Here is an 18,232-nt window from a genome sequence, read left to right as displayed (position 1 = left end):
TGTCTTGTCTTCAAGCTTGCTGATTGTTTTGCCAGCTCCACTCTGCTATTGAGATCCTCCTGCACCGTTTTCATTTCAGTTGTCGTGGCCTTTAACTCCAGTAGTTATGTTTGGTTCCTTTTTTAAAATTTATCTTTCTTTTCTTGACTTTCATATTGCTCATTCATTGTTTTCCTCATGCCTTTTAGTTCTTTCCTGTGTTTTCCTTCGTCTTCTTGAGCACTAGTAAGATCATTATTAAGACTTCATTTCGTCTGTCAGCGTCCTTGTCTCCCTTGTTGGTGTGTCCTGGGTGTTTACCCTCTTCCCGTGGATGGGCCCATCATATCCTGTGTCTTTTGTCTGTCTTTTGTACTCTTTTGTTGCACCCTGTGCATTTTGATATTTAAAAAGGTTAACTCTGGGATTTATTCCCTGAAATATCTTTTTTTGATTTTGTAACCAACTGGTGATAAGACCGAGATTTTCTTCAGCTTTCGCCTTCCTGTCAGGCGCATCTGGCCCAGGTGGACGTAGTGCTCAGGGCCCTGCTCTCTGCCCGGGGCCCGGTTCTCGTCCTGGGGTTGTACTTGTTACTTGTTTTCCAGTCCCTCTGTTTAGAGGAGTCTGAGTGCCCCTTCTGCATTCTAGGTGACGCATCTCCCTCAATGGAAATCCTTTGCACCAGACTGTCAGCCTCTGTAGTTTCTTACACTCCTCTCATTGTCTCAAGCTGCTGTCACCTGGAGGGCAAAATCTGGGAGGAGGGACATGCCAGATAGGAGTTTTCTAAGTCAGTCTTTATTGGCCAGAACAAGGCCAGAGACTCAGGCAGGGGGCGCAGATTGGCTTCAAAGTGCCCTGCAGAGGGGGCTCAGGAAGGGTGCAGGAACTTCTCTCACAGCTCCCCAGAGCTGAACTTTATTGACCTACCCAACAAATGCAGCCCTTCAACTGTCTCTGCAGCCCTGAGGAAGCCTAGATCCTTTCCGTCTTCTCTGTGGCAGGTTGTAACACTGGCTGTCAGCAGCACTGAGCCCCAGGTGACTGAAGTTGCTGATCAGAAGCCATGAGCATATCGTCCATAACTTGAAACTTCAGCTTCTGGATGACACCGAAGGGAGGAATGTTTCTTTGGTGCAAAGCTTATATTTTGGGTAGTGCATTTCCTAATTTAACTTGTATGGTCAGTTTGGTTGAACACCATAAATACATGGAATCTTGAATAGGCCTTGAAACTTTGTTGTTTTGTCCAGGTTAGTGTGATGCCCTGATATATCCCAGAGTAATTTGAGCGGTGAATAAACAAGTTTTTCCAAAGTCCCTTGGAGGAATGGGGAGAAAGGAGGAAAATATTCAACTTCCCCATCTGGAGAATTTCTGATATTCTTTTAAGAAGTGGGGACAACCGAATCAATAGGCCGAGCCCTCAATCTTGGGCTTGGCCCCTGTGAAACTTATTCCTGCAAAGAATAGGCTAAACCTTCTTAAAATTAGGCCTATGAGTCACCTCAGAGAACCTCCTTTGTTGATCAGATGTGGCCTCATTTTGATCTTAGTATTTGGCTTTCCGTCTAGACTCTGTGGATTGATATTTTTTCTCTTCTATGGGTTGGTAAAATTAAATCCATATTACCCCCCCACACACAAATACACCAATAAATACATGTATTTTGGCTACTTATTACTTTAACAAGAAAACATTTGCTTTTTTTAATTGAAAATGCAATTTAATTTTATTGTAGTCCTCTTGACATAATAAAATGGAAATTAGTATAAAGAGATAGAGCAGTTCTTAAAAATGTCTTTATCCATAATGTTCAGGCCCAAACCAAGTTCATGCAAAGCACAGGCTGGTGCTGCTGTGAGACCAAAACTCACGCCAGGCACAGATGTAGACATAGATTTATGAGGACTTAGGAACAGGAGAAATTCTCTGATGGTGGCGGTCTGGAGGAATAGCTCACTGCAAAGGGACAGGGGATTCCAAGGGGCACTATATATATGATTTCAGAACGAAGACATTCCATGTAGTATATCAGGCCTCTAGTATAATCATTAAAGGGGCTTAAGATGATTTACTAAGATTAATGTTGAAGGCTAAGATACCACTAGTGCCATTTTACATCTGTGATTACATTCTTCTATGACCAGGAAGGTTGTTTACTTTCTCACCTTTTGTTTAAAGTAGTCTTCTTACGTGCTCGGGGTGCCGTTCCTGTTTAGGAGGAGCGCAGTACGTTGGGGTCTCCAGCTTCCATCGTGTGCCCTCTGTCCCATCCATCCACCCAGCTTCAGACTCTTTTTTTCCTCCCTTCTGTCCACTTCAATTACTCATTTATTCATTCAAATTTTTATTGAATCCATCCTATGTGCCACGCCCTGTGAATAAAAGACCAGAGACAAATAGCTTTTTTTTTTTAACTTTTTGTTTTTAAATACTTTCAGTCTTACAGATCAGTTACAAAAATAATATAAATGCATGTGGAGAACTCTCCCCTCTCTCTATACCCCCGGATACCTGCATCTACCAGTTTAAACAATTTGCCATGTTTACTGTGTCAGTCAGAGACAGGAGATGTAGTATAGTATCTTCAGGATTCTTCTTTTGCTGGAACAACATCCCAGTGTCTCTGTGGATAACAGAGGCTCACTCATTATGATGCCGGACTGGATGGATGTGCCGTCGTGCGTGTTCAGAAGGGCACGTGCCAGGCATGGCCGTGTGTTTGTGTTGTCAGCACATGAAACACGCTTTGAGGGCTAATGTCGCATGTTGATATATATTTGTAAAATAGAATTACTCTCAAACTTAAAAAAATACAAATGTAATGGAATGCTTTAAATATTATATAGAAATTCATCGTGTGAAACGCATAAAAAGTGTAACAGCTCTTGTTGAAGGGGGTCGAGCTCAGAACCTTCCTGGCTCAGCATCCCTGTTAGCCTTTCCTTGTGTTGCTGCCAAGGATCCAAGGAACGTAGTTGGCAGTTTATGCCCTGCAATCAGATGCCTTTCTACCCTAACTCACAAAGAGCCCATTAATCCATAAGATAGCAGTGTTCAGGAAGATGACCGCAGTAGCAGATTAGCATGCCACCAGGTTGCACACTGATTTCTGTTGCTGTCTTTTCTGTAATAATGAGTGAAAAGCCCTTGTGGTTTGAGGAAGGAATTGGTGATCAGCCAGCCGTGGGTGGCTGTAGAGTGCTTTTATTTGCCTGTCATCTTACCTCGTTTTTTCTCCTCCAACAGAATAATACAACAGATTTTTGCGGGATTCTTTGCAAATTCTGCAATTCCTGGATCCCCCCACCCCTTTTCCTGGTAAGTAACGAATTGCTTCCCATTTCTCTCGGCTGGAGTAGCATCATTTTAGGTCCTCGGTATGCCTGTGCTCCCCTATGAGAGAGAGTGTCGCATAAGCAAGGGGGTACCTGTGACTGGCCGGCTGTAGACTGCCCTCACCTGCTGAGACCCAAACTTCATTACAACTTGTTTTTTCTTGTTCAGGCTCAGCTGGGCCCTCCTAGCCCAGGGTGTCTGGGCCCCGGATATGTCTGATTTCGTTAAGTTCTGGTCTGAGGATTGTGTGGAGGAGGGACTGAGACACCGGCTACAGGCTTGGATCTGATTGTGGGGTTCCCCTCTAGACCACATGGAAGATTTTACTCCTTACGGATTTCTGAAGTTAAAAAAAAAAAAACGCCAAATTTCCTTTCCCTAAATAAGGAGGATGGTATATCGGAAGACACAAAGACTCATTGTCAGAGTGAAGTGACACCTTTGTATGGTAGAGATTAAGGATGGGATTTCCTCTTGTCTGCACAGTTATTTGCTAATGCTAACTCTCCCCAAAGGCTCCTTTTAGAGGAACCTTGACATTGTAATCCTATTTCCCAGTTTCTAGTTTCCAAAAACATGTTCCAGCCAAAGAGTCTGAACCTCTGTGATTCAGAGCACAGCAGCTCCAGAGAGGGGCTGCCGCTCCCTTTTGTCAGTGCTCCAAGTCATGCTGCAGAGAGGATGCTGTGGCTGCTTCTCTACCTGAAAGCTCTTCGCGGCCCAGGCACGGACACTCTTAGAGTTAAGGGCAGCCTGCTGTGGGTTTTCGCCAGCCATGAAGCAAGTCTGTCTGTGGTAATGGAAGTGGGCACAGAAAGGCAGCCCTTTTGTTCTGACATGTCATGTGGTACTTTATCATATTTTATGTTCCTTTTACGTGAATATTATTAGAAAATGAGAGACTATCTTTGGATAACCTGTTTGACCTTGTATAAGAAGATAATTTCTTTGACATTTGATTCTAGAGAACTGGTGTCGATTTCAACTGAGAGAGCAGGATCTCCCTGCCAAGTTTTTCTGTGGCGTGAGGCAGGGCCTGGTCACCCCATCTAATGCTGTGTGTCTCATCTCGTGTGTAGGAGCGGGATGCTGCACTCCAGCCCTGGGGACTACGCCTGGGGTCAGACAGGGCTCGACGCCATCGTGACCCAGGTGAGGGTGGGCTGTGCGGGGTCTGTTCAGCAGGTCTCACCGTGCACAGGCCTTCCGCCTACCTCCTGCTCCTTTCTGGAATGACAGTCACTCTCCTTTCTTTCTCTAATATTTTGAGCTTGTGAGTTTCCAGTTTACTAAAGGAATAAATGGTTGGGGGCTTAGCTCAGCATCCATGTACCTCCCTAAATCCTAGACACCTTCTAGAAGTTGGTGTCACCTCCACAGGAAAATAGACTTTTCTTATAACAAACAGTATATTGTATTTTTGGCCTGTTGTTCAGTTTAGTGAGAATTCCATTGACAAGTACTCCACAGAAAAGGAGGTAACTTCACGTGCTGAAGCAGGGTTGTGTGCTAGATGGAGCAAAGTAGGGGGAGGAAGCAGAGAAAAAGATTCTCTCATGCCTGTATAATTGCTTCCACTTAGATTTATTTTAATTTGATTGGTTTTTCATTTCCCTGTAAATTGTCGAGAACCAAAAGCATATCGTTTATATTTGTCTTCTTATAAGCAGTAGTTACCTTTTTCTTGGCTTACTTTGTACTATTTTCTGTACTCCCACCCTTTTTTTCTTTCTAGCAAAATGGAGTTTTTTGTCCAGTTAATTGTTTCTTTTTATTAAGCCATAGTCATATTCATGACATCACAAACCCTTTACTGCATCTGAAGTTGCTTTATGCCCCAAAATGGTCCTTACAATGATGTGTCTTTCTGTCATTCTGAAATTGTAAAGCAGTTTCGGCAGCAGGAAAGGGAAAGCTTAAGCCTCTCACAGCTGTGTGGAAGTAAGAATAGCTAATGTTCTGATATCTGTGCTGTTTATTCTCATCTGGAGCAGCTCCGTCCCCAGGGATATTGAGATATCTATTTTTTTTTCTTTGTCATCTTTTTCTCCTTTTTTTCTTTTTGGTAGCTTTTAGGACAACTGGAAAACACAGGGCCTCCCCCAGCTGATAAGGAAAAGATCTCATCTCTTCCAACAGTGACAGTAACTCAGGAACAAGTCGGTATGTTCATTTTATTATTTACTTTCTCACTTCTGATTTATTTTGGAAGTCCTAATATCTTCCTATATTACGGATTTTCAAGTGACGCTATAGCAGTCTTTAAATTTGTACCTGGGTGCCAGATATGGAAGGAAAGTCATCTACCTTTCATTAGGTTTGCCAGCAGGTATATCCTGGGCACTCACCGTGCCCCTTTTCTAGGAGGCCGGGCAAATAAAGAGATACAAAGATATATAACATTTGAATACATATTTAATTAAACTAAATTGAATACTTAAAGAACTTACTAGACGAAACAAGACTTATCAAATGATTTAGACAGTACAAAACATAGCATTAAACAAATGATGCTGATTTTGAGGTGGGGAAAGAAAAAAGTGGGAGCCTAGGGATTTATTTCTTATTTACCATGTGTCAGACAAACTTAGGTACATCAAATACAGGTATTTTCTCATTTTATTTATAAGCATTGTGGAAATACAGTGATAAAAAACAAAATTTTTCACTGGGGATTTTTTTTGTCACAAATTCAGGTTTAAAGTCAGAGAATATTTTAAAGATAAGATGGCAGTTTAGAGAGGAGAGATCATTTTATTGAAAGAAAAATCTCAGCCAATATAATGGATCATTTTATTTAAAGAAAAATCTCAGTCAATATAAGGGATCATTTTATTTAAAGAAAAATCTCAACCAATATAAGAATATCAGCATGAATATGCTGTCTGAGTCCGATAAAAGGAGAATGACCTTATTAGACCTGAAATAGAATCTCTTTTGGGGGAGTGTTGGGAGGTGTGACTGGTAGGAAGTGTGGGGCCTTGTTAGAGGACCCTGACCTGGCGCGGAAGTTAGGTCTGGATACTGAGATAGTAGGGGGTTCTCTAGGTCCCCAAATGGGGGAATGAGGGAATGTAACTGTTCTTTACAGTTTGGAGGTGATGTGTAAAACAGATGAGAAGGAGGTGAGAGCAGAAACAGGGATTTAAGAGGCAGTCAGGGTGGGGTTAAGGTGATGGTGGCAGTGCTAACAGAAAGGAGAGGGGGGGACTCAAGATCAGTTTGAAGAAAGGCTTTCATCACTGCTTGCATGCTAGGCTGGAGGAGTGGGGAGTACAGAGATGACACTAAGACCTTGCAACTTCAAAAGGACAAAGGTGATGCTCCCTGCGTTGGGGTTGGTGAGTTGTGAGTGGGCCTTGGTTTGGATAGGGAGAGGAAGTGTGTATTTTTAATTTTTAATTTGTTGATTTTGAGGTAAGAGCTAAGAATCCAAATGAGAGTGAGCTGGAGATCGATTGTTAGGAAGCTGGTATTAGCTCAGATTAGCTGGTAAAGTATAGGATGTAGCTGCAGGGTTGAGGGCCTGAAATCAGGTGGACTGCCTGGGAGGTCGTTGCAGTAGATTTAGGTATAAGAAGTAAAGCTAGAATTCAGGCGACGGTGGTGGGAGCAGAGAGGAAGGAGTGAATCTTAGTAGTTCTAGTCCACATGCCTTGGACTAGGAGGCAATCTGTGGACGATGGGGCATGCTCCATCCAGTAGGGAGGGGCAGAAACTCAGGGCCTGCTTCCTGGTACTCCAGTGAACCCTCTGGCCATTTCCTCTAGTAGGGGAAGGCTTCCTGTATGTAGATTGAGAGGCCTGAACTACGCGTAAGCTTTGTGATTCTGTAACACCACCTCCTGGCACAGCTTTTAATTGACACCTGGTACAGAGGGCTTTAGGACAGCCATGCTGAAAGAGGATGAGTAGTTTGGAAAAGAGCAGGGTAAAAGTGGCTTGAGACACTACATTGGAACCTCTAGGGTTGTTGAGATGAGTCCCTTGTTTGTGGTTGATTGGTTGCCAACATTTCCTCAGTGGAAACTGACTATCAGAAGGTTATCACAATAATAAATCTAAGTCCCAGCTTATTTCTTCCAGTTCTTTGAATAGAGAAGCAGGCCTTATGTAGTTCCTATCTAGGCCTTATTGGAATAGGCCCAGTTCTTAATTCTTCCTTTTCATACTCCTGTCTGCTACCACCCCCGCCCTCACCCCAACTTTTAAATAGAATCCATCCTTCTTATCTGCCTCCCACTTGGATGCACCTTTTTAAAAAATCTTCTGTGTCTTTTCTTTATGCATCCATTTGGTTGTTAGACTCCCCCACCCCCACTTATCTTTCTTGTTTATTTTAAGAGGCATTTCCTCCTCCAACAGATATGGGTTTAGAGTGTCCAGTATGCAAAGAAGATTACATGGTTGAAGAGGCAGTCCGGCAGCTACCCTGCAACCACTTCTTTCACAGTAGTTGTATTGTGCCATGGTTGGAACTGGTAAGTGACGGGGGCGTCTATACCAGGGGAGGAGTTTCAGAGTAAAGGGGCAGTTAACAGGTCTTAGAGTGAAGTAGATCTGATTTTTGCCCCATAAATATTTGGCTAACTCCTAGTGCCAACAAAATTGTTTTTTTTATTACTATTTCTTAAAAACATCTCTATCTCTAGACCAGGGATTGGCAGACTTCAGCCCACAGGCCAAATGTAAGTTGTCGCCTGTTTTTGTAAGTAACGTTTTATTGGAATACAGCTATGCTCATTTGTTTACAAATTGTCTGTGGTACTTTTGTGCTACACTGACAAGAGTTGAGTAGTTGTGACAGACAGTGATGACCCACAAAGCCTAAAATAGTTTCTATCACTCCTTTAACAGAAAACATTTGCCAACCCTTACCCCAGACCATATGCAGGGAGTGAGTAGTGGGCAGTTCTCCTCCTCATGTCACAGATGGTTGTTTCTGGATAGTTCTGTTGGGTGGTATATGTTACCTACGGTTAAGCTGCTGGCCTAGAATTCTGCCTGTCAGTTCTACTTTAAGTTTTCCATGGGAGACATCCTACTGTCACATCCTGGAGCCCAGCGTGCACAGTGCGAGGATGCATGCCCTTTTTGTTTTTCCAGCAGCAAGTCATAATTCCTGATGTGCCCAGTCTCAGGGCTCTTTCATTGTTTAGTACCCAGGTCAGGCGGTTCACGTGGACTGGTGTCTTTCTGTTTCAGCATGACACATGTCCTGTGTGCAGGAAGAGTTTAAATGGTGAGGACTCTACCCGGCAAACCCATAGCTCTGAGGCCTCTACAAGCAACAGATTTGGCAGTGACAGCCAGCTGCACGACCGGTGGACTTTCTGAGGCCAGAGGCCACACCTGGGCCAGGCTGTGGTGGTCTGCTTATCCACAGCCATTAACTGTATCAGGACAAGAAATAGCAGGTGGATTTAGGAGTCTCATAAGAAACCCAACGCATAATGTTAATGCAGTGAGTGCTTTTCCTCTCCATGTTTAAAGTTAGTATCTAAAGATGGAATTCTTTCTACAACCAAATGCCTCTTATTCCTGAATTAAGAGTGATAATTTTATGATTGTGAAACTTAATCATGTGAGTTTCCCCCCCAGAATAGAATCAGTTCCTTAAAGTTAAGCTAGGGTCCTGCTGTCTGTTAGGCTGCCTTGTAATGGGGACTTCGACCTCCTCCTTCACTTTATCATTAGTGTATTTTATAGTAAATACAGTAGAAACAGAACCCTAATGTCCTGCTTATATAAGTCCTTGTGTCTTAATTGTTTGAAAGCCCTTCTCTTGGCTACATTAGCCATGAGATGAGGTCAAATTAATTCAGGAATCTGAAACTCATGGTTTTCATTTTGTCTTGATCTTCAAAGAGCAAATCAAAGAAAAATTGAAGTGGGAAGAACAGTGATGTATCTTTGTACTCTTTGGTTTGCCCATTTTAATTTTTAAAGACTACTTCAGGAGATCGTTTCCTCAGAAACCAGCATGCTGTGTCTTAGGAGCTTGAATGGAACTTGATTCTGTCCCCTTTTGGGAATGAGTTGGGCGGGATGTGGACGCAGAGGGAAGATGTTTGAAGCCTTTGTTTCTGATGTTTTGTGATGACCTCTTTGTTTACTGTATTTTATCCTGCAGACCTTAAACTAATTTCCTTCACAGAAATGGGGTTACTTTATTACTGCTTTCATAGCCAGTCCACTGTTTATGGCAATTCATTGTTCTTCAGAAATTGAAAATTATACATTGTCTCATTTTAATTTTTAAAGCCTGTTTTATTATCTCTGAAACTTTCCTGTTCTGCTTGATTCTGGCCATGCTTAGAGTCAGACTCATTATTGTGATCGTGCCTAAAGCAACTCAGCCTAGGAGAGGTGGATCTTTTTTTTTCCCAGCTTAAAAGTGCCCCATATATATTACCTGGCTCTTTAGAGCATTTCATTGTTTAAAGTTGAATAAATGAAGAAAATCAAGACTGTTGTTGGAATCTTAGTGTCAGAAGGCGATGATGGGGTCATAGAACAGCTGTCGGTGCCCCTAAAAGGGGCTTGCTGGTGCCCACGGGCCCGTCTGTGGGGCCAGGCAGCCCTTCCCGGTGCAGACCCATCGGAGCCTGGGGGCTCAGTGACCGAGTGTGGTTCTTAGCTAGGGGTCTTTCTGCAGTTTATGTTGACTATCATACACTGATTTTGGGAGTGAGGGAAGAGGGTGAGAGATATCATTGCCTGTACTTTGGCAGAGGATGTAAGAGTAGGGGAGGAAAGAGAGAAAGTGGGAGAGTGGCCTGCTGAACTAATAAACCACCTTTAAATGCTATGACCAAAAGTTATGATACAGGGTGGGTCCAGAGTGAATAAAAGCTGTTTTTTCATATGTCTGTCCTATTATATTTCTGTATAGAGTGTTCTTTTGGGGAGTATGTGCTATTTACTATGGCTATTGAAATGTAGCCTGAAAATAGACATTGGTTTTGAATTGGAGATGGGGAGAAGAAAGGGAGGTGTTACGAATATGTGGCCACTGCTTAGGTGGGGGAAGGCTATAAGCTGAGGTTTGAGCACATTGCAGTTTTCAGACGGAACACTCACACTAACAGGTGTCTCAGAAACGTTGTGACAGCTTGGAAATTTTTGTCTCTCAGCATGTGGAAATGCCAGGGCAGGCTATTGTACTTTTACTTAGATTGCCTAGAGAAGTAGAAAGGATCCAAGTATAGCTTCACAACGGGTTGGAAACCCTGGAAAGGGTTTTGCCTTTTCATTACACAATATAGCAAACAGCCAACAAAATTTCTGAAATTTTCCTTACTTTTTCTGATAGAGGATATCAGACTTTTTTTTTTTGCTATTCTGCAGACCCTTCCCCACTTCAGCTTTGCCAAGCGAACGGTGACTCTGCAAGAGAAAAGTTTCCTTGGTGCAAAGACTTCACTGAGTTGTAGGAGGAAGTAAAGCTGAGGGTATGTGCAGGGTGAGGGTCACTGCTGTGTTCATCATTTCTGTTTTTCCTCTTTAACCTTAAACTAACTGAGAAGTTCAAGCTGTTTCACATTCAGGGAAGAAATATTACAGATTTCATTAGTTTAACACCAGAACATGGCTGGAATTAAGATTATTTGTAGGAATGCCTTGCTGTTAAATGTTTCTAGCACAGTATAGGAAACCTGGACTATTCAGGTGTTCATTCCTTTATAGCTGTATGGTTTACAGACTCAGAGCTCACCCCCTTATAGGAGTCAAGAGCGATGACTCAGCTTTCTTTGATCCTCAATGAGAAGAGAAAAACTGGTGTGATTTCAGATCTTGAACCCTTCTGTGAATTTGAGGCCTTTGCATTCTTTTTTTTTTAACATGGGCAGGCACCGGGAATCGAACCCCGGGTTCTCTGGCATCACAGGCAAGCATTCCTGCCTGCTGAGCCACCGTGGCCCACCCTTTACATCATTTTAAATGGTCTATCCTTTGAATTCCATGCAGAGCTGAAATGATTTTTTGTAATTTACTCATGAATGCCTTCTTTATCTTCCTCTTTTCCATTATACTTTGAAAGAAGAGGAAAGAAAACTATTTGGTTAGCACACAATTAGAAGAGTCTTCCCAGAGGTTGGTAGCTTGGAGGCTGAGAGATTATTTAGGACAGCTCCTTGCCGGCCTCCCAGTTTACTACATTTGGATGTCTTCCGGGATCGGCTGGTCTAACCCATCCTGGTAAATACTTACTACAGTAGTTCTCCTGGACAGGGCTGGAGAGAGGGTGGGAAGGGCTGGAGAGGTGAACCCTCGGCTGATACTGATAGCGCCAACATCTTCTAAGTTTCTGAGCTAAGGATTTGGGAGCAGGAAGAATAATCCTGGCATTAGAATCTAATTTTTCCTCAAGGTTCCTATTGCCACTTCTCTGGAGGGTTAAAAAATATTTAGTAATCCAGAATGACATTTGTCCCTGTTGTTATACCTTCTTAACTCTTTCTTTACAGTAATGTGTATTTTGTAAGAAAAAGGAATAAGTGGGAAAGACTATTAACTAAAGAGGCTTCCTTAGCTTATTAAGAATTTTAGTCATCAACATTTGTTGCATAATTCGACAAGTGCTTGTTGGATGTTTCCCTTGAGCAGTACTTGGGTCACTAAGTGGTTCACCAAGTTATAAGGAGGATTTGGGGGAAGAAATTATTTTCTTCCCAAACAAGTCTTAGTTTGATTAAGTAGTTAATGGGGGGAAAGTTCCTATTTATGTCCTTGTATTTCAGATTCCTATACGTGTGTGTGTGTGTGTGTGTGTGTCTCTGTGTGTGTCTACACCAGAAGAAGAGAAAATGGTGGGCCCGGCTGGAGAGGGCAGGGCTGCCCTGCGCCTGGAGCCCAGGGACTGCCGATTTCCTGGCATGCCCCTTCAGTGCCATCTGTGCAGTCTGCCTGGGCCCTGCTGGCTTGGGTGGGCACCCTGCCATGGGGTCTGCGCTGAAGGGATTCACTTAGTAATTTCTGAGGATTAAGATAAAGTTACTGTGAGGCAGGGTGTTTTCTTTGTCCATCATGCATTGTTTCTGTTATAATTAGTTGAACAGGCATACAATTTTCTTTTGAATTTAAAAACATACAATTTTCTTTTAAATTAAAAAAAAAATGTTTTGGTACCAAATTGACTTCTCTCAAGACCTTCTACAGGCTTCAGTTTCTTTCTGGTTCCCAGGTGCTGTTTCCCCGAGGAACACAAATTCAATCTATCAGTTTTAACAGAAATCTTTCAGGAGGGAAGTGTAGACTGTGTCTGTTTTAAGAGAAGAAGAAGAACGAAACAGCCTCTGGGGCTTTTAGAGGTTGAGGGGCATTTCAGAGTTTGTTGCTGGAGCTGATCTAGGCAGGCCACTGACATCTGTTCAGGAAGACAGATTTTTAAGGGGAAAACGAACAGGGCTGGTGAATAGATAATAGGATGCCAGAGAAACCCCTCTTTGGCTTCTGTGGTAGAGAGGAAGATAAGAATGTTGTTTATAAATCAGCTGGGTTGGGGGGCACTAACAGGGGAGAAGAGTTTTCAAACTGAATCTCAGTGTAACTTCTGTTGCAGGGAGTTGGGGGAAAGATTTAATGGGGTAACATATTACAAATTGCTATACTGGGGTGAGGTGGGCCAGGGAGGGCTCGTAGCTTGCAGTGATGCCAGCCAGCACCTTAGCACTCAGGCTGGGGAACCATAGGACCACCCCAAGGATTTAAAAAAGAATGCATAGAAGACAATGTATCCAACCGGAGATCTTTTCCAGGGTCAAGATAGAACCCTTCCAGATCCAAAGGACATTGTGAAGTTTTGATATCTCATACCTGCTGAGACAAGTGGAGTTACAGGCATTCATCTCTAAGATCTTATATCTATAAACTTTATGTTTTGCTACCAAATTACACTTAACAGAGTGTCACAGAAATAGAGTCTATATGTTTTTTCTTTTTCAGCTAGGACACTTGGAATTGTGAATCATGTTTGTGGTTTTTACCTTTTCTAATAAGAGGCACCATTTAAGTCCAAATATTGTTAGACTCACTCTCAACAAGGTGGTAGCTGTATATTTAGTATCTTTTGATGAAAAAATACATACAAAAAACTGCTATAATTTCAGTAATGTTTTTAAAGCATTTTATCTTTTATTAGTCACACCAGTGTCTACATTCAATTGAAATATAGTCTATACACATTCTTGTAAGTATATTATTTATTCGGACTGAAGATAATGTTCATACGGATTGCTTGTAATAACCTTAGGTCCTTACAGTGGTGCAGGCCACGGGTTGTCGATCATTCACAAAGATTTGAAGTTAAAAGATGTGTGTCCAGAAAACCACCTACCTGTTCATGCATGAAAGGTCTGCAGGCTTAAATGAGATCAGTTGTATCAACACATTTTGAAAGCGAAGATAAAAGTATTTCAAATGTCTGTTTAACTGAGTCTTGAGATAAGCAGAATAAATAAAATAAAACTTTTTTAGAAGTGAGATGTTTGACTTGTGGCTAGTTTGGTTATTCTGCTTAGTCCAAGTCAGAGTTAATATTCTTATGCTTTTGAATTTCATAATAAACTTGGGTGGTAATCACTTACCCTTTTTGCACATTTTTCTGTGTGGACTATGATTAGGATAGCACAATGTATGAAATCTTTTGTATACTGGGACATCTTTATGAGACATCTAGTGGCTTCAGAGATTCTCTGCAGTAAAAGGAGCAAAAGACATCTCTACTCACATCAGCTTAAAATTTAGTTAGAAACATGAAACTAACAGGTAAAGAAAGACTAAGGGAAGTGTGGTTTAATAGAGGAAGCCAGCCTTCGGAGTCAGAGTTCAAATGGCTCTGGGTTCAAATTCCAGAATCTCATTTGATCCTCAGGACAAGCCTGTGGAAACAGAGTAGGTAATATCCCATTTTACAGATAAATAAACAGAAATAGCATCTCAAAACTTAATTTGCCAAAGGGCACATCGCTGGCATGTTTGTAGAACTAGAATTTGAGCCCAGGTCTTTTAATTCCATCCCTGGTCCTTTTCCCACCATGGGACACAAGGTCCAAACTCCTTAGTTGGAAGATTCAAGGCCATTCCTCATACAGGGCTTACTTGCCTTTTTTAGCCTTATCTCTCTGTGTTCCCACAAACCTTAGTGCCCACATTTGACAAGTCCTTGTCAAGGGTCACAGGCAAGATCTGTTTCGTAGTTTAGTTCTGGCTTAAGTGTGTTCCTACCCCTTTATTCATGTAGTTCCTCCTGCCAGGGACAGCCTCCTGGCGCCTGACTGACGAGAGAGTGCCTGTCTGCCAATGGGAAGGAAAGACCAGAGGATTTGTCAGTTGTGGGGGGGCTAAAAACACTGTTACGGGCATTTGTTTAAAAAGAGTGAAATGATGAAAGAGGCTGACAGGTTAGGACAAAGGAACTCCGTTGGTGCTGGACAGCTCTGATCTGTCGCATGCCTTGTCTGCATAAATCATCCTCTTCCCCAGCACTGAGCTGAGGGTGCTGTGGACTCCAGGCCCCCTTAGTCCCCATTTTCAGATCAGTCACCAGGCCTGTCTTCCTCTCCGAGTCTGTCATTGCTTCCCTCTCTCTTCCTTCTACAGTGTTAAATAAAAATCTCTTTCCTCCCCAAAATTGGTGTTCTCATTTTGTTTGACATTCTCGTTTCTTTTACCATGTTGGAGGGGAGGGAGGAAAAGTTACATTGGAGTACAAAATCACATATACTTACTCGGTATTTGAGTGAAAAGTCTATGCTAGCCACTTTAGTTAAAACAGTTTTTGTTTTATTTGCCAGTGACTGAGGCAGGAAGAAAGGCAGATTTGCTCTGGCTGTAGGGAAGGAAAGGTAAGAAGTATACTCATTTGTCCCCACCACTTCTTCCCCAACTTTTTGGCATATTTATCATCTCTTCCCCTGTGCCCTGTTTCTTTCTTCTCTACGTATTGCAGTGTGAAATATACTAAGCTAAAGAGAGTCAAGTTTATTTTGTGGTAACTTTTTTTTTAAGCAGCTTTTTCTGGCACCAGGTTTACAAAGCTGTAGAAAGAATGAGAAAGGTTTGTATTATTGCCTCAACTTAGGATACTTATTATAATAGACTCTGACTTGCCGTAGGATCTGTGTTTTATTGGTCCTCAGGGCTAGAAAGAGACTGAAAAAGGAAAGAAGAAACGTGCTGTATGTTACTATTGAAGTTGAGGTCGTAATCCTTAGCAAATCCTTGTGAAAGTGGGGAAGGGAGGCAACCTTAGAGCTCTCCTTGCTGGAATCAAAGAAAAAAATAATATGCCACTCACAAAGTTTAAGGCAAGGTGCATGGGTGGTTCAGTGGTGGCATGCACGCCTCTCCCATGCAGGAGACCCGGGTTTGATTCCCACATCGTGCACCCCCCAAAAAAAGGTTAAGGCAGATTTTCCATGTAGAGCAATGAGTGCTCATCGCAGTGATAGGACATGATGATTCAATCTACGTGATCTTTCTGGTCCTGAGACGTGTGTACTTTTTATTCTACTGAACATCACCTCTTCCTTAATTCTGTGAAGTCCTGAGTTGGGGGAGGCGAAAAAAGTAAAGCAAGCTTCATGTATAGTGTATGTTTTCATGTTTGATCAAATATTCACCTTTAATTTTAATTTTTCTTTTGTTAACCTTCAGAAGCTACTTGAATTGAACACAGGAGAAAATAAGTCCATGGGTTTAGAGCTTCAGTCTTCTCATCCCTTGACTGGAAAAGGGAAAAGAATACAGAGATTTTTTGCTCTAGGTTGACTTGGGAGTCAAAGGTAGTAGGTGTCCGTGGTTGTATGAGTAGACTCAGTTTCCTCTTCTGTTTTGAGTTTTTCTTTTGCATGAAGAAATGAACTTTACTGATAACAGAGTAGCCTGAGCATCTTGAGGAAATCAGATTTTGTAAAAAAAAAAAAATATATGTCTAAAGGGTCAGATTGCTTTATATTCACAATCTGAACTGGCACAAACAAGGCCTACATTTGTCAGGTCCTTTCTCAGGATCACACGTAAGATCTGCTATCTTTTGATGTCTGCCGTTAAGCGGTTAGAATAAGAGTGTTTGGTGGTCCTTTTCTGGAAATGGGAAGAGGCAACCTCAGATTGGGGAGTGCAGTGAAGGAGGTTAGAGAGAAGGCACTTGGTATTTGGTAGGGAATAACAGAGAGCACATTTGAAGTGAGATGGACCTGTGAGTCTGGGCTGCCTGGAAGCTTTGTGTGAGATTAGAATCCTCTGTAAATTGGCCCCTTTTAGCACATGGCTGCAGCCTGGGTCCCTGTGTCCTGCACCACCCATCTTAGTGCTCTGGCAGAAGTCAAACAGGTTGTCATCTAGAAGGGGCTTGCAGGCTGCTCCCGCACACACTGTGAAGGAGGAACACGGTGGTGCAGTTGGTTCTATTACTGTTAACTGGGGTGCCACAGGAATCTCCTTGAGATATGTTTCCGCTGGCACTCAGTCATTCTTACTATGCTAAAAGAGAAAATATTTATTGGAGGATATTTACTTAGCCTAGAAGGAGCTTAGGAGTTTAATGAAATTAGTTATCAGTTTTCCTTAGAGTGAAAGAAAGCACTTTGTATAGTTATCTGAGACATAGGAAACAAGTTGTTTTTCTCAAACTGTGGCTTGAGGACCACCTGCATCTAAATTACCTGCCATGATTAAAATTCTGAATCCCGAGCTTCGCTGAAGAACTAGTGAATCACAGTCACTGAGAATAGAGTTGAGAATCTGCAAGCTTTGAAAATTTGAGACCTGCTGGAGGAGAGCGTCAGAGCTCTGATAAAGTATTGGTAGATTAACTTGGCTCTATGAGGCTACAAGGATTGCTGCAGTTTATCGAAGGAGCTTCTGAGCCCATCCATGTGAGAAAGTATAAACGGGGGTGGCAGCTGTAGATACACATTGCTCACTTCACAAAGGAGCTATATTCCTTGGCCTGAAAGGCTAGCCAAAGGTGAGTCTACTGATAGGTATGTCAGATTTGTATGAAATTTTTGAATATGTTCCTATCTCATGGAATCAAGCCTACTCTGGTATTTGATGGATGTACTTTACCTTCTGAAAAGGAAATGGAGAAGTCTAGAAGAGAGGAACAAACCATTCTTCTTAAAGGAAAACATCTTCTTCGTGAGAGGAAAGGCTCAGAAGCCAGAGAATGTTTCACCAGTTCTATCAATACCACACTTGATATGACCCACAAAGTAATTAAAGCTGCTCGGTCTTATGGAGTAGATTGCCTCGTGGTTCCAATTGAAACTCATGCACAGCTGGCCTATCTTAACAGAGCTGGGATCAGAAACTGTAAATACAGACTACCGTGATCCCCTGGATTTTGGCTGTAAAAAGGTGATTTTTAAAAAAGGACCACTTTAAAAATGGACTAGAAATCGATCAGTTAAAAAATTAGGCTAGGGAGAGACTTCCGGAGAAGATGGCGGCTTAGTAAGACGCGCGGATCTTAGTTCCTCATCCAGAACAGCTACTAGGGGAGTAGAAACGATACAGAACAGCTCCCAGAGCCACGACAGAGATCAAAAAGACAGCGTACCCCATCCTGGAACGGCTGGCTGTCAAGGAGAACCAGCTCCGGTGAGATCGCCAAGGGGCGTGGGCTTCACCGGGCGGGGCGGCAAGCGGCCAGAGTCCCTCCCTTCCCCCTTCCCGTGCCGGCTGGGAGAATTGGACAGGCGGTCCCCTCAAGCCGCGGCAGCTGGTGCCCACACCACGCGCGGCCCCCCGGACCAACTGAGAGAATTGGAACGGAAATCCCCAGGCCGCGGAGAACGGTGACGGGGGGGGGGGGCCCTCCAAACACGTGACTCCCCAGGAACGGTGCACTCTCCCGGGCGGGCTGCGGCAGCTGACACCCTCCCGCCGCGCATGGCG

General features: G+C 42.8%; 1 protein-coding gene and 1 pseudogene across 1 annotated transcript in view; both read left to right on the top strand.

Annotated features, from left to right (window-relative positions):
- RNF115 (ring finger protein 115) overlaps nt 1-9,793 on the top strand; it is an 81,478-nt gene extending 71,685 nt beyond the window's left edge. The window contains exons 5-9 of the mRNA XM_077155916.1: nt 3,236-3,307; nt 4,405-4,477; nt 5,395-5,488; nt 7,691-7,806; nt 8,531-9,793. Coding sequence (XP_077012031.1) covers nt 3,236-3,307; nt 4,405-4,477; nt 5,395-5,488; nt 7,691-7,806; nt 8,531-8,662 — 487 coding nt within the window. The 3' untranslated portion in view covers nt 8,663-9,793. The remainder of the gene's footprint in view (nt 1-3,235; nt 3,308-4,404; nt 4,478-5,394; nt 5,489-7,690; nt 7,807-8,530) is intronic.
- Nucleotides 9,794-9,925: 132 nt separating this feature from the next.
- Nucleotides 9,926-18,232, top strand: part of LOC143679684 (exonuclease 1-like) — a 38,757-nt pseudogene continuing 30,450 nt past the window's right edge.

Source organism: Tamandua tetradactyla, chromosome 4, assembly GCF_023851605.1.
Source record: "Tamandua tetradactyla isolate mTamTet1 chromosome 4, mTamTet1.pri, whole genome shotgun sequence".
In the NCBI taxonomy this organism is placed as follows: domain Eukaryota; kingdom Metazoa; phylum Chordata; class Mammalia; order Pilosa; family Myrmecophagidae; genus Tamandua; species Tamandua tetradactyla.
The sequence above is the reverse complement of the archived record's forward strand: the minus strand, read 5'-3'. Positions and strand labels throughout refer to the sequence as shown.